Source organism: Condylura cristata, unplaced genomic scaffold (genome assembly GCF_000260355.1).
Source record: "Condylura cristata isolate star-nosed mole 26May11 unplaced genomic scaffold, ConCri1.0 scaffold00021, whole genome shotgun sequence".
Taxonomy (NCBI): domain Eukaryota; kingdom Metazoa; phylum Chordata; class Mammalia; order Eulipotyphla; family Talpidae; genus Condylura; species Condylura cristata.
In genome coordinates this window covers 24244680-24258931 of record NW_004567122.1, presented here as the reverse complement: position 1 = coordinate 24258931, position 14252 = coordinate 24244680, and the positions used below count along the sequence as shown (strand labels likewise).

Below are 14252 nucleotides of genomic sequence, written 5' to 3'. Positions count from 1 at the left end.
AACCCCAACTCATTCTTTTCTATTTTGCTTTCCATACCACCAAATCACTAAACACTGCCAGTATCTATTCTGTGTATGTGGAGAGGGGGGGAAAAGGAGATACCTTGTAGGAGAAAGTTCTTCCCTGCTTCACACTATGTATTTGTACACTGCAAAACCCTGTTTTGGCCCCAAAACCGGGCTCACTCCTTCTCGTCAAACTGGAGACCCACATAGCTGACAGCACAAAGCACCCCAAAACTCTGGCTTCCCGAGGAAGCTGCCGCAGTGAGTCTACAGGGCAGCGTGGCCCCGCCCACGCCCGAGGCCGCCTGGGCTTGAAGTCCCGCCCCCTCCAAGGACTTCCCAGAACCCCGCGCGGCAGCGTCAGCCGCGCTAAGATGGCGACTCCCATGCATCGGCTCATAGCCCGGAGACAAGCGTAAGTGAGGGCCGCGGGGCGGGATGGGGGCGGGGAGTGGTGCGTCAGCTGGCGGGTGACCCGGCGCCGGGTGCAGTTCTGGTGGCCGGATCCTCGGTGGGGACCTGCCGACGGTAGCCGTTTGGCTCACGCCTGACTGCTCCCGACGAGCTGGGCCCAGGCGATAAGTTTGGGGCTAGTGGGCGAGCGATTTCGCGGAAGCCAGCGCCGTTAGGTCCGTGGGGCGGGATCGAAGGAGTGCCTGAAGAGAGCCTCGCCTTTGGTTTTTGAGGGGTTGGTCGTCAAGTGGTTGATGCCCCCTTACCCACCTCTGCACCCCACACAAGGTGGGGGAAACCTGAAGTGCTGATGCCCCGTTCTCTACGTAAACCTTCAGTTCCCTAAGCATCCTCCAGCCCCCTATGCATTCTCCAGCCCCGCTGGCTTTTCTGACCCTTTCCAATGGCCTTCCCTAGGCTGTGATGTAGACTTTTATCCCAAGTTAGCTTTCCACTTTCGTTCTTCAATAAATACTCGAATTGATTCAGCACCGCTCTGTGCCAGACATTGGGTATAAGAAAAGTTTTTTGAAATGGGGTCCTGCTTTCAGGGACCTTACATTCTGGTGGAAAGAGTGGATCTGTTTTTAAGTAAGTATTTTATCAACTGATAAGAACTTTGAAGGACATAAGAGATAATGAAAAAAGAAAAAGCCCCATATTCAATCGGTTGGACTGAAGGCATCTTCTAAGAGGTGTTATTTATTAAAACAGATTAAAAGTTTGATAAAGGAAGCAGTCATAATAGGCTTTGGGGATTTGTAGAAAGGGCATCCAGATAATAGCATCACTGCTTTCAGACAATCCTTGATAACTCAGCTCTTAACTTGTGGCTGTGGCTAATGAGAGAATCTGGCGCATGGTTTGCTGTGGACAGATAATGCTGGAGTATCATAGATACCCTTTTCTTGTAAAGTCTTTTTTTTCTTCTGCCAACCTCACGCCCAGACAACTGTCTGCCACTTTTTCATCCTCAACATTTCATGGCATCACCATTTGTACATTTATATCACTCAGTATCTGCTAGCATTTAGATATTTGTTTATATTCCTTTGTATATGTTATTTTCTCTTCTCTCCTCCAGCCCTCTCTACCTCTTATGCTTCATGGCAAATTTCTTGATCATAAGGATAAATATGTAAGTGATCACAGTAGTATGCTTGGTAGAGAAAGAAGGTTTTGGATTCAGACAGGAGATAAAACATGGGGTAATGTCACCAGTGTCCACTCTAATTCTCAGGTTTGTTCTTTTAGGTGTTGATTCCATACTTTAATAGGCTCAAACCCTCAGCTTCAGATCGCTACAGAATCTAGAATCATTTATAATCCTCTCAGCTTGAGGTTGATGGCATCATATTGGTTTACATACCGCACCCTGAACCATATTTATGGGATTTTGTAGCTCTGATTGATTTACATCTCATTCTCATCCTAGCACACAGAATGGGTCTCTATAAATAGTTGATAAACTCAGTGGGTGGGTAAGAGAGGTAGATAATGTTGGATTTGCAAAACCAACTGTCTACTGTAATTGTGACATGATAGTGAAACTTTTAGCACCTGAAGTAATTGATATTTCTTGTTTCAAAATTGTTAGAAAATTAAATGTTCTTTTTCTGCCTATGCCTTTACTTGGTGTAGTAGCTGCATAGAAGAAAAGACAAATTTTACTTTTAGGAACTTCAGCCTTCTTTGGAATAAAACATATAGAATATAGTAAATGCTATAGTGGTATGCGAACTATAAGTCCTTAGAGAGTTGGAGAAGGACTGGCTTTTAGAAACTAGGGAAGTCCTGGGGAGTTTGAGGGATATTTTTAGAAGAAAAACAGAAGAGAAATGTATACTTTTCATATTATGTTTATCAAAAACTTTTAATTTCATTTATAAGGAACATAAATACCAAATTTTAAACTTTCTAAGTTATGAACAGTAAGACATTCTTTGTAAAGTCTGATCTAACAGATGAAAAGGGAAAATGAAGACAAGAGAAAGTTTGAATGAACTCAATTAGGAGAACTTTCAGGGACTTAATTTAAATCCGTTGAAATGACATTATTTTCACTTTGTAACTTGTAATTGCATCTACTCATATACTGTAAGTAGATTATAGAATCTTACTACTATCTGACCTCATTTCTTTTACTAAACACTCCACTGGATTTCACTACTCTTCTCTTACTCAGAAGAGAGATATCTACTTTTAATTTAATTAGTAAAGGTAATCATCTAACTTTGACATGAAGATCTCCAGTAAGGATATGCTCACATCCCGAAGTGGCACGTTACATTTTTCATACCTCTCAAAGTGTTTACCTTCATTGAAAGGATTATCATATTTGAAGCTAAACCCTGCCCCCCTTCTAACTGCCTGCTCAATGATTTCAGTCATTTAAAAACCCAGTTTTTCGCTTGAATTGCCACGAAGTCAGGTTTCTCCTGTCTTGTATTGATTTCCCTGGACTTCAATGTCAGACTTACTTTTCCCCTTGTTAAATTTCACCTTGTTAGATTCGACATAGACCTCCAGCCTGTCAAGACCTTTCTGGATCTTGATTCAGTCATCTGTCGTATTAGTCAGCCCTTTCAGCTTTCTGTCAACTACAGGTTTTAACATCTGTGTCCTCATCCAAGGCATTTATAAAATGTTAAACAAGACCATGCCTGCAGCAGAGGACTGCACCCTGCTCACCATCAGTGGATCCACTCTATATTTGCTTCAACCCATTGAGCACACTCTTTGTCCAGGATATTGACCTACCTGATTCTTCTGTTTTGTTCACAAGGAGAGATATTTCCAGATGTCTTGTTGAAATACAAATAGCCAAAAGACAATAAGGGTGCTACTCTAATGATTTGATACCTTGTGATCATGACTTTTCCTTCTGAATGTGTTAATAAATCTAGCCAGAATTTTGCCTGGAATAGATGTCAAGTTCACTGTTTTAGTTTGTGAAGTCTTTTTCCCCATTTGAAAGTCAAAACAGCTTATTGTGTATTTGCATCACTGCCAGAGTTTCTCACATACCAGAGGTAGTACATCAGTTTCAACTGAAAAATCTCTGGTATTTGGGAGAGCAATCACTTGGGCCAGGTGACCTAGCATATTCAGACTGGGTATTCCTCAAGTATTTTCATCAGCTCTTTCTTATTTTGGATGTAATTGTGTTAGGATGAAAGCAAAATAAAATTAGCTCTGTTTGCTAGTTACCATATCATATGATTCATATAATGACATTTTGGTAATCTGTTTGCCTAGCACTCCAAATAGTAAGCCTATCCTTTTTTTTTTTTTTAAGATTTATTTATTTATGCATACAGAACTGGGGTATAGGCCAAAGGTGCAGGGACAGTGAGAGGATTCACCAGAGAGAGAGTGGGGAGCAGAACAGACTGAAATATACTGCTGAGGGGAGCAGTGGGCAAGTCAGGAGAGGTCTGCTGTAGGCCATATGGGTTACCTCCCTGGCTGGGGATTGAACTCGAGCTACAGTGGCTGTGATAGCTTCATAGTGCTGTGCTTTAACCCATTGTGCCACCAGGTAGGGCCCCACTTTTTTTTATTTCTTGTGTTTTAAATATAATTAAAACATTAAAACCATTTTTTATATTCTTCATATTTTTCACTATTCTCAGCTCATTTTTGCAGGAGGCTTTCAGATATTTCTCTTACAGTCCTTTACTACTCTTCAATATTCCTTAGTTATATGTTCCTTGAAAACTACCTAAAATTTGTTTTATAATTTCACATGCTATCCATGTTCATTGTAGAAAAATTAGAAAATACAAACAAGGGAAAAAAGTATTATAATCTTACTAGAAAAAGTCACTGTTTACATCGTAGTGTTTAAATGTTAGGCCATTTTTAGCATTTTAAAATTTTCTTTATTGATGTATAGTATCTTTCTGGCCATTTCCACTGTTGTTGGGTAGTCCAGTTTTACTTCCTGTGATGTTGGAGGAAGTCCATGTTGTAGTTCCTGATACTTCTGCAACTAAATTTTGAATATATCTGCTTGTTTTTGGATGAAATGGAGTGGACATTTTATTAAAGTCAGGATCCTTGAATTTAATTACAAAATTCATTCTTTAAAATGTATAGTTCTATAAATTCTAACAAAATATATTTTTCACCTAAACAGGACCAAATTCTAGGTAGCTGAGCAATTCCATCACCTAAAATATTACTGTGACCCTTTGTAAGTAAACCCTTGCTTCAGCTTCTGTCTCTAACAACCACCTTTCTTTGTGTTCATGTCAATTTACCTTTTCTAGAATGTTGTATGAAAAAAAACAGTCTGTAGCTTTTTGAATACCACTTATTTTTTTTCTAGGTATTTTAGAAATTCATCCCCCTTCTTGGACCTATCTATAGTGTATCTTTTAAACTGCCAGTAGTATTCCATTGTGTAGCTACACAGTGGTGCTATCCTTGAAACATTAGTTCTTCAAGTTAACTTAAAGGTTCAGTAAATGTCAAGTATATATTATTGTCAGAGTTATAGAACCTTGCCCATAATGTGGGAATTTATTGATAAAAAGCCTATCATAAACAGTATATGCGCTCTTAAACCCACACCTGTTTCAACAGTCATTCATTTTACAAACATTTGCTGATTATGTGTTGGCTTAGCATCCACATGGGAGTATGACTTGGCCTGCTGTGTCAGCAGGGTGTGGACGGCATCCAGGTGGAGGATGGTCTACTGTAGGACGTCAGATCCCAAACAGGGTGAGGTGGGGGCATACATGGGGCAGTTCAGCACAAATTGTTCCCCTAGAGGGGAGAGTCGACACAGAGGAGGGGAAGTGTAATTTGGTATGGGATGTCAGAGCCTTAGCAGAAAATAAATGTGGCCACATTGGGTGGCAGTGGGAATCGCAGCCCAAGCAGGGGGAGAGCGTGTGCACATAAAAAAGGAGGTGTGGGCAGAGCATCAGATCAGGTGAGGTGAAGAGATCATCTAGGAGTGTCTCAGTCATGCTGGGTCTTCCTCATGTGTACAGGAGGTGTGCATGTTCTTTTAAAACTTCTATATGACTTTTTCTCTTAATAGAAAAAAAAAAGAGGTCATCTGGGGGTGGGAGGGGTGGGAGGCAACTGGTTACATAAGAATTAACCAGTAAATAACTCTGGTAAGGGTAGTTGGAGCCAGATTTTTGCATTGAAGAAGGGGAAAAAAATAGTCCTGTGAAGTTGCATCAGTACTAACATTTACTGGTATGAATCTACCTATGACTTCAAAATACATAATTACGTAGATGCAAAATGTATATTTGATAGCTGAACAGTGTGTGTCCCTAGCTCTGTCCAGAATGAGCACCTGGGAGCAGCGTCAGAGTAACAATGAGCACACATGTGCCCAGATCTTTACTCTAAATATCATCAGGCTACATCAGACTCACTTCAGGCTGGAATGGACAAAGTGTAAAATGAGCCTGGAGCTTTTTGTTGTTCTGAAAATGAAGGAAATACTTAAAGAACAAAGGAACCAGGTTAAAAGAACACAGAATCCAGCTGAACAAATCTAGACCAATTGGTACATCCAAACCAACCATGGTGGGCCTCCCTGGTGGCTCAGTAGTTAAAAGTCTCAGCACTTATCACCCTGTCACCAGACACTGTGGTCTGAGTTCAATCCCAGCCAGGAGCTGACCCACTTGGTACAATAGATCTCTCCTGTCTTTCCTACTGTTCCCTTCAGCAGTGTATTTCAGCAAATTCCCCTGTTCTGCTCCCCACTCTGTCTCTGGTGAATCCTCTCACTTCCCCTGTGCTTCTGGCCTGTACCCCAGTTCTGTATGCATAAATAAATAAATTTAAAAAAAGAAGAAGAAGAAAGGATAATCCTTTAAAAAATGTGTTGTACGTGTTTTCTACATAGCTGTGTGTGGATTTCTACTGCATTAATATCTACAGATGGATTTGCTGAACATAAGTGTTCAGCATAGAATATGATAATTTTTAGTTCAAAATGGTTGTTCCAGTTTGTATTCATACCAGCAGTGAATGGGTGTTCCTCTTGCTATAGATGCTTGCTAACATTTGCTATTGCCAGTTTTAATTTTAGTCTTTCTGGTGGGTGTCTAGTGTTACCTTGAATTCATTTCTGTATAGCTCCAAGGTCCATGCTGTTAAGCATTCACTGCATTGCCTTGTCATTCAATATAGCAATTGAAGGTAAAGTGATGTGTATTTTTAGTAAATATAATTCCATGTTTTATATTGTTTATGCTTTTCAGGGCAGAAAATTTCAAGTAAAAAATCTAAGACCTATATTCTTTTTTATTTATTTTTTTTCTGTAGTGAAGCGAATAAACAACATGTAAGATGTCAGAAATGCTTGGAATTTGGACATTGGACTTATGAATGCACAGGAAAAAGAAAATACCTACACAGGCCTTCAAGAACAGCAGAACTAAAAAAAGCCTTAAAAGAGAAAGAAAACAGATTACTATTACAGCAAAGGTAAGTTTTTACATGTGACATGCAAAGTAATGTTTTATCTACATTTATAAACTTTATTATTAAGGAGCTTGTGATGGTTATCCCAACTGAGAATATAATACTAGGCAATGTTTAAAGCATTATTACTATGTGCCAGACATTGTACTAAACACCGTACAGCTATTAGATTACTTAAGTAGCACATCTATACCATTCGGTATCACTATTATCTCCACTTTACATATGAAGAAACTGAGGCATGGAGAGGTTCAGTAACTTGCTAAGTGTCACATAGCTAATAAATAGAAAAAGCGAGTGTTCAACCAACCAACCTATCTCCACAGTTCATGTTTTTAATCATTTTGCTTTATTCCCTTAATTGCCAATGAAATGATAGCAGAGTACTATGAGGTAAATTATATAAATAGGTTGGGAAAGCAAAGTAACCTAAGCATGCAAGATACTATATTAAGTGTAGAAAACAGTATATGCATTGTGTATCATTTATATTTAAAAAGAAGGAAAGGGGGCCCTCCCTGGTGGTGCAAGGGGTTAAAAAACAGCAAAATGAAGCCATCTGCAGCCACCACAGTATGAGTTCAGTCCCCGGCCAGGGAGGTGACCCACATGGCACAGCAGACCTCTCCTGTCTTGCCTGCTACTCCCCTCAACAGTATATTTCAGTACATCTACCTGTTCTGCTACCCATTTGTCTCTGGTGAATCCTCTCACCCCCTGCTCCACTGACCTGTATCCCAGTTCTTGTATGCATAAATAAATAAATCTTTAAAAAAAAAAAAAGAAAGAAAAGGGTGAATAGTGGAAATTATTTTGAAATGTAAACAATAAAAGTGTTTCTTTTCTAGGAGAGATTGGTAGCAGGGAAACTAGAAATGTATTATTTACTCTTTTATGTCCTTTGAATAAAGCTTTTATAATTTTTATGACATAAGTAAGTATACATGTTTTAGAGAAACTGAAATGGGAAGATGGAAGGTCTACCTAGTACTACAGGTTAGAAATAGCATCTTCATGAGGCCTGTTAGCTATTTAATAGTGTCTAAAACATCTGGATATGAAGGCAGGTGCTTCCCAATTTATGGACATGAAAGCTCTCCCAGGTTATGCACAAATGGATAGTAATCAATATATATAATACTTATATATATATATATTCCCAAAATAAATCTATCTGAAAATGTGCCTACTGGGTTTCTATGTCCACTTTCCCCTTCTCAGCATCTCTCCTCTAATTTTACAAAAGAAAATCATACCTCTAGGCCATCCTGATTTTACTATCATTTTGGTCTAATGAGCAAAAATCTACAGAAGTTTTAAAGTATTGGTGTTCACACTGAGAAAGTGAATGACCCTAAACATTGAGATCAATTCTTTCATAATTTCTTATCCCCTAGTAATATTGAAGGAAACCTTTATTGAATTGTCAAATAAAAATGTATTTTAATGATGCACCTTCCTGTGACTTATAGAATATGGGAGCCATTCAAATTGAATGACATTACTGCAACAAAGCTCTTTTTTTTTTTTTAAGATTTTATTTATTTATGCATACAGAACTGGGGTACAGGCCAGAGGCACAGGGACGGTGAGAGGATTCACCAGAGCCAGAGAGAGAGCAGAACAGGCCAGCTGACGAAGTACACTGCTGATGGGAGCAGCTGGTGTGTCAGGAGCGGTCTGGCGCGCCATGTGGGTCACCTCCAGGGCAGGCGAGGATCAAACTCATGCTAAAGTGGCTTTAGCTTCTTAGTGCTGTGCCACTAGGGAGGGCCTCCTTTTTTTTTTTTTTAAAGATTTATTTATGCATAGAGAACTGGGGTATAGGCCAGAGGCACAGGGATAGTGAGAGGATTCACCTGAAACAGTGGGGAGCAGAACAGGCAGATCAACGAAGTACACTGCTGAGGGGAGCTGCGGGCGCGTCAGGAGAGGTCTGCCGCGCCATGTGGGTCACCTCCAGGGCCAGGGATCGGACTGGTGCTGCAGTGGCTGTAGACAGCTTCATAGTGCTGTGCTTTAACCCATTGTGCCACCAGGGAGGACCTGCAACAAAGCTCTTTCTATCCCCATCTACCTATTTAGGTTAACAAGTTTTCTCAGGATTAAATCTATGAAAATTAAATGTAGGAATTGAATTGATACTCTCTGTTACCATGGTCTAGTAGTAAGATCTATGAATATGTAAACTGGAAACAAAATCTATTAAGAGATGAATTTTCCAATAAAATTATTTTTATGTGTAATAGAGATTAAAATGTATCATGTTTTATGTTACTTTAATCAATTGTCTAGTAATAGTGGTAATGGTAACTTAATTCAGAATTTTTAAATACCTTTAAAATCTTATGGTTACAGTAGTTAAAAGACACAGTTTCAAATAATCTTTTTATTTTTATTATGAAGAAGTATCATAAATTATCACTAAAATTTTTTGGCTTAATGACAGTGTAAAAGTGCCAACTGTGGGCCCTCCCTGGTGGCACAGCGGGTTAAAGCACAGCACTGAGAATCTAAAGCTGTATGAGTTCGATTCCCCTGCCCTGAGGTGACCACATGGTGCGGCGGACTTCTCCTGACCCATCCACTGCTCCCCTCAGCAGTGTACTTCGTCGATCTGCCTGTTCTGCTCCCCACTGTCTGTTAAGCCTCTCATCGCCCCTGAGCTTCTGGCCTGTACCCCAGTTCTGTATGCACAAAATTAAAAAAAGAAAAAGTGCCAACTGTTTCGAACCCCAGCCAGGAATTGACTCACACAGTGCAGTAGACCTCTCCCATCTCACTTGCTCCTCCCCTCAGCAGTGAATTTCAGTTATCCAGCTGTCCTGCTTCCCACTCTGTTTCTGGTGAATCCTCTCGCCGCCCCTGCACCTCTGACCTATACCCCAGTCTGTATGCATAAATAAGTACATTTTTTAAAATGTCATTCCAACATTTATTTTTGCTTCTCCAGTTTCATTATACACGTATCTTGATTGCAGTAATACATAAAACTACATGAATTAAGATAGGGCTCCACTACATAAACACTGCTGATTTTTGGTTCATTGATAAAAATGCTACAGTGTGTGAATTTCAATGGTCATGAATTCTTGTGTAATTAAATAAATATTTCTACTTATTTTACAATGTAAAATGACAAATCAGTGACTCTTTACATATTATATCTATATATTTGTATTTATATATATTTATATCTGAACATCCAGGAAACAGGGACAGAAGCATTATCTAGAAAATAATAAAGAAGTTCAGGCTATAGAAATGTTAAATTTGCATGCCAGTCCTGGAGTAATAGAAGTAATTCTAATTACTTAGAGCTGCTATTTGATTTAGTATGCTTGTTTGGCAGAAATACAGTAACAAGTCATCTGTATATTTCATTAAAAAATCGCCAGATTCTTCTTTATAAATAGTGTAAGGGAGTATAGCTTGAAATATTAAGTCTTTGGCCTTTAGTCAGGAAATAACAATATGTTAGGGGATGTGCAGAAAAAAAGAAGGGAATTTTAAATTAAAAGTTTGTTTTTCTTTTTATATGACATGGTCATTTATAATATGACTCTGGAAATCCAAATTGTAAGTTACAGCTGTTGTAATGCTATTATTTGTTTTGTTCTGTTGTTTGATAAATAGTTGATTTAGTTGGCTTAGTCTTGTCATTCCAAGTTCATAACTAAAAAAGAAAACTCTGTACAGCTTATTTAGCTTCTAAGGTACAGTTGATGAAATCTGTCTTGCATAAGTGTTCGTTGACTGCATATACCATATGTAGCTTACAGTAGGAAACTCTTCATTTGATATTCCATGGAATAGCAGCCTCTGGATACTGTTATAAAAGACAAAGTATTTCTCCAGTATAAGAGTGTTGGGTCTGGCAGAATGGGTTTTTCTGATCTTTGTGTAATCATTCTACTAATAGCAGCTTTTTTTTTCCCCATGCCCACCCCACCTCATATTTATCAGCATTGGAGAAACTAATGTAGAGAAAAAGACCAAGAAAAAAAGGTATGTGTGGCTTTAGGAGTATTATATAGATAATGTGTGATACTAGTTGGAATATTAGGAAGTGTGATTTTAAAGTAGTAATAATAAGATCTGAAAATGAAGTCTTTTATTTGCAATTCATGATTAAATACCACTATTTTCTGATATGTTCCTCTCTCTACTTGTCTGGAATTTATAGCCATCACTATAAATTCACTACTCTTTTTTTTTCTCCAATTTCCAGAGCCCTTATACTTAGAAGTAGTAAATAATTTCTCTTGGCAGAATATGAAATTTATTGCTAAGAAATTATTGATCAGCTATATCTGGTCTAAAGTAGTTAACATTGTGAAATGTTTACCACTCTCTGTCATGTTTAAATAAACCCAGTTGTTACACTGCAGTTTCATTCTAACTTTATTCACTCAAACATAACATAGTGGATTTACTTACCTTAAACTCCATCAGATTACTAAAGTAAAAGGTCTTGTTGAAGGGGCAGGAGGAGCACTTTGGGGTCACTGTAGTTAGGCCATCTCCAGACCCTCAGTCTAGCCATAACACGCCGGCAGAGCTTTAGTATATACATGTACATGTCATACATGTACACGTCATGCATACGAAGTTGCTTTTGAATTTTGTAGTAATTTGTCAGTGTCCCAGGCAGCTAATGGTCGCTTGTCCAATAGGTCTAAGAGTGTCACCAGTTCCAGTAGCAATAGCAGTGACAGTTCAGCCAGCGACTCTTCCTCAGAGAGTGAAGAATCATCTACCTCATCCTCCTCAGCGGACAGTGACACTGATGAAAGCTCCTCCAGTTCGTCATCTTCCGCTTCCTCCACAAGTTCTTCATCCTCCTCTGATTCCGACTCAGATTCCAGCTCTTCCAGTAGCAGCAGCTCTAGCACAGATAGCAGCTCTGAGGAAGAACCACCAAAGAAAAAGAAAAAGAAATAGAATTGCTTCGCCTGTTTCAGAACTGATGGACTGAAAACATTAATGTGATTCTCAAAAGAGAATCAAGAATATGTTAAAGCCAAATAGATTAACTGGTCAAAATTTCTAGAGTTCAAAAAATTCTAAATGTTCTACATTGTCAGAGCAAAAAGAGTATTAAATGTGAAATATATAAATACTTTTTTATTTTAAGGGTAAATCTTGTTGTTCTTTTTTATCTTTAAATAAATGTCTCTAGGATTTAATCGGAGCTTAAATCCAGTAATTCTCTGTGATGAAATATGTTCTCTCTTCTCCCTGTGAAATAAATGCCATACTTTGTTATATGTTAATGGTGTAATCAGACATGCTTTCAGTATAATGTAACAGACTATCTGGCAATCAATTTCTAATGCTTTTGGCCCAGTGTTATTATGTAAGACTTAATACATTGTTACTGTAAGCTTAGATGTTTTCTTACTGTTAATAAATGTGCTCTGTTTTTTATGTTTATATTCAGAAGTTATTCTGATTTCTTGTCTTAAACGCAAAGTTCAAGGAACCCATTAACACTCCTTTTGGATGATACAAGCTTCAAGTTGCTGTGTTGTATCATTCATTTTCCTCTGGTTCTTTGAGTTTTCCTTTTCAGGAAAGTCACTCTAGAGGAACATAAAAAGGAACAAACTCTAAAATTACTTAGGAGACTAATATTGGTGCCTTTTGATTTAATTCAATGTATCAGAAGAGAAGCAGTTCTATAAAAAACTAACATAAGTAAAAGTGACATAAATGTCTTTGAATATTAATATGCTGTAAAAGGTATTCAATGGAAAAAAGGAGATAGGAAGAGGTAATTTTATAGAAAAGTAGCAATGTTAGATGCCTTTTATTAAGATTTTTAAAAACTTTATAAAGACTACCTTTTGCCATTTTTGCAATTATAGTATGAGAGTTTATATAACTGGTCAAATATGACAGTCTACTGCAAAATATGAATGATTTGGATTAATCTAGTATGTTGTCAAAAGTATATGTATAACTGGAATCAGCATGAAAATTTAAAAAGAAATACTGCAAATTATTTCTTTAAAGTACTCTTGTGAGATTTTTTTGGCCTAACATCAAATTGTGATGTCTTAAATTTTTGAAAAGGTATCATTTGTAGAAAAATCTTGATTTGTATTAAATATAGGTTTTTAAAACAGTGTTCTGTTGTTTTTTTTTTTAAAGGTTTATTTATGCATACAAGACCTGGGGTATAGTCGAGGTATGGGGGTGAGAGGACTCACCAGAAACAGCGTGGGGAACAAAACAGACAGATCCACAGAAATACACTGCTGAGGGGAGCAATGGGCAGGTCAAGAAAGGTCTGCCACACCATGTGGGTCACCTCCCTGGCCAGGGATGGAACCCATGTTTCAGTGGCAGCTTCACAGTGCTGTGCTTTAACCTGTTGTGCCATCAGGGAGGACCCAGTGCTGAGACTTTAACACTTGTGTCACCAGGGAGGCCCCTGAAAATGTTTTGTTTATTTTTATGAGAAAATAGTGGAAATTACTTTTGAAGAAAATGGGTGTCTACTAAAATGTTGAAATATATGTGTTGTGAGTTTAAGGAGACGGTAATTACCTCTAAGTTTTACAGAACCCTCTGCTTTCAATAATTGTAAATTTTCAAAAGATGTTTCAAAGACTCCATATAGGTTATATCAATTGACAAGTAAATTTAATAAATTACTAACTCAACACATTATAACACTCATAGTTGAGCAGTGAACCTGACGGAGAAAAAAAATGTGTGCATAGTTTGCATCATTTGCAATTAAATAAATTTCAGTTTGTGCTCATTTTATCTTAAACTTCTATTATCTTTGTTAGCATACTTAATTCCAGTACTTACTTCTTTTGAATATTTTGCAAATTCTAATTACAAAAGTTTGCTGATACAACCATTAAAAGATGTGCTTGAAGAAGTCCAGAGTGCAGAAACTTCATTGTTCTCTAGTCACATATCACTTAAAAAAAGCAGGACTAATGGCAAAATAGAGATGGATATCCAGAGTTTCTCCCCAAGTTGTCTGTAGGTGGAACTCTGGAACTTGAGTCCCTGGCAAATGTAAGTGCATTATTTCTCAACCACAATCAAAACAAAAAAATCATAGGTTTTTCATTCCAAAAATGATCTATTAGAATGACTAATAGATTTTTATTATGCTAGAATTTTATCCTAGAATCAAAATATGGCTTTAGATCACCAATTAGCATTGGAGATGGAAAATATGCAGAGAAGGTACAATTAGTGGTTTTATTTATTCTCTTAGCTATTTTAATTGTAGATTTACAGAACAGTTGTAAAAATAGTACAGTTTCCATATATACCTCTCATATTGTCCCCTAATATTA

General features: G+C 37.8%; 1 protein-coding gene across 1 annotated transcript; it reads left to right on the top strand.

The window, feature by feature from the left end:
• Positions 1-376: 376 nt before the first annotated feature.
• Positions 377-12352, top strand: ZCCHC10 (zinc finger, CCHC domain containing 10). The gene is made up of 4 exons (XM_004686717.1): positions 377-421; positions 6766-6927; positions 10891-10932; positions 11601-12352. The coding sequence occupies exons 1-4, from the start codon at positions 381-383 to the stop codon at positions 11866-11868; spliced, it is 513 nt and encodes a 170-aa protein (XP_004686774.1). The 5' UTR covers positions 377-380; the 3' UTR covers positions 11869-12352.
• The last annotated feature ends 1900 nt before the right edge of the window (positions 12353-14252 follow it).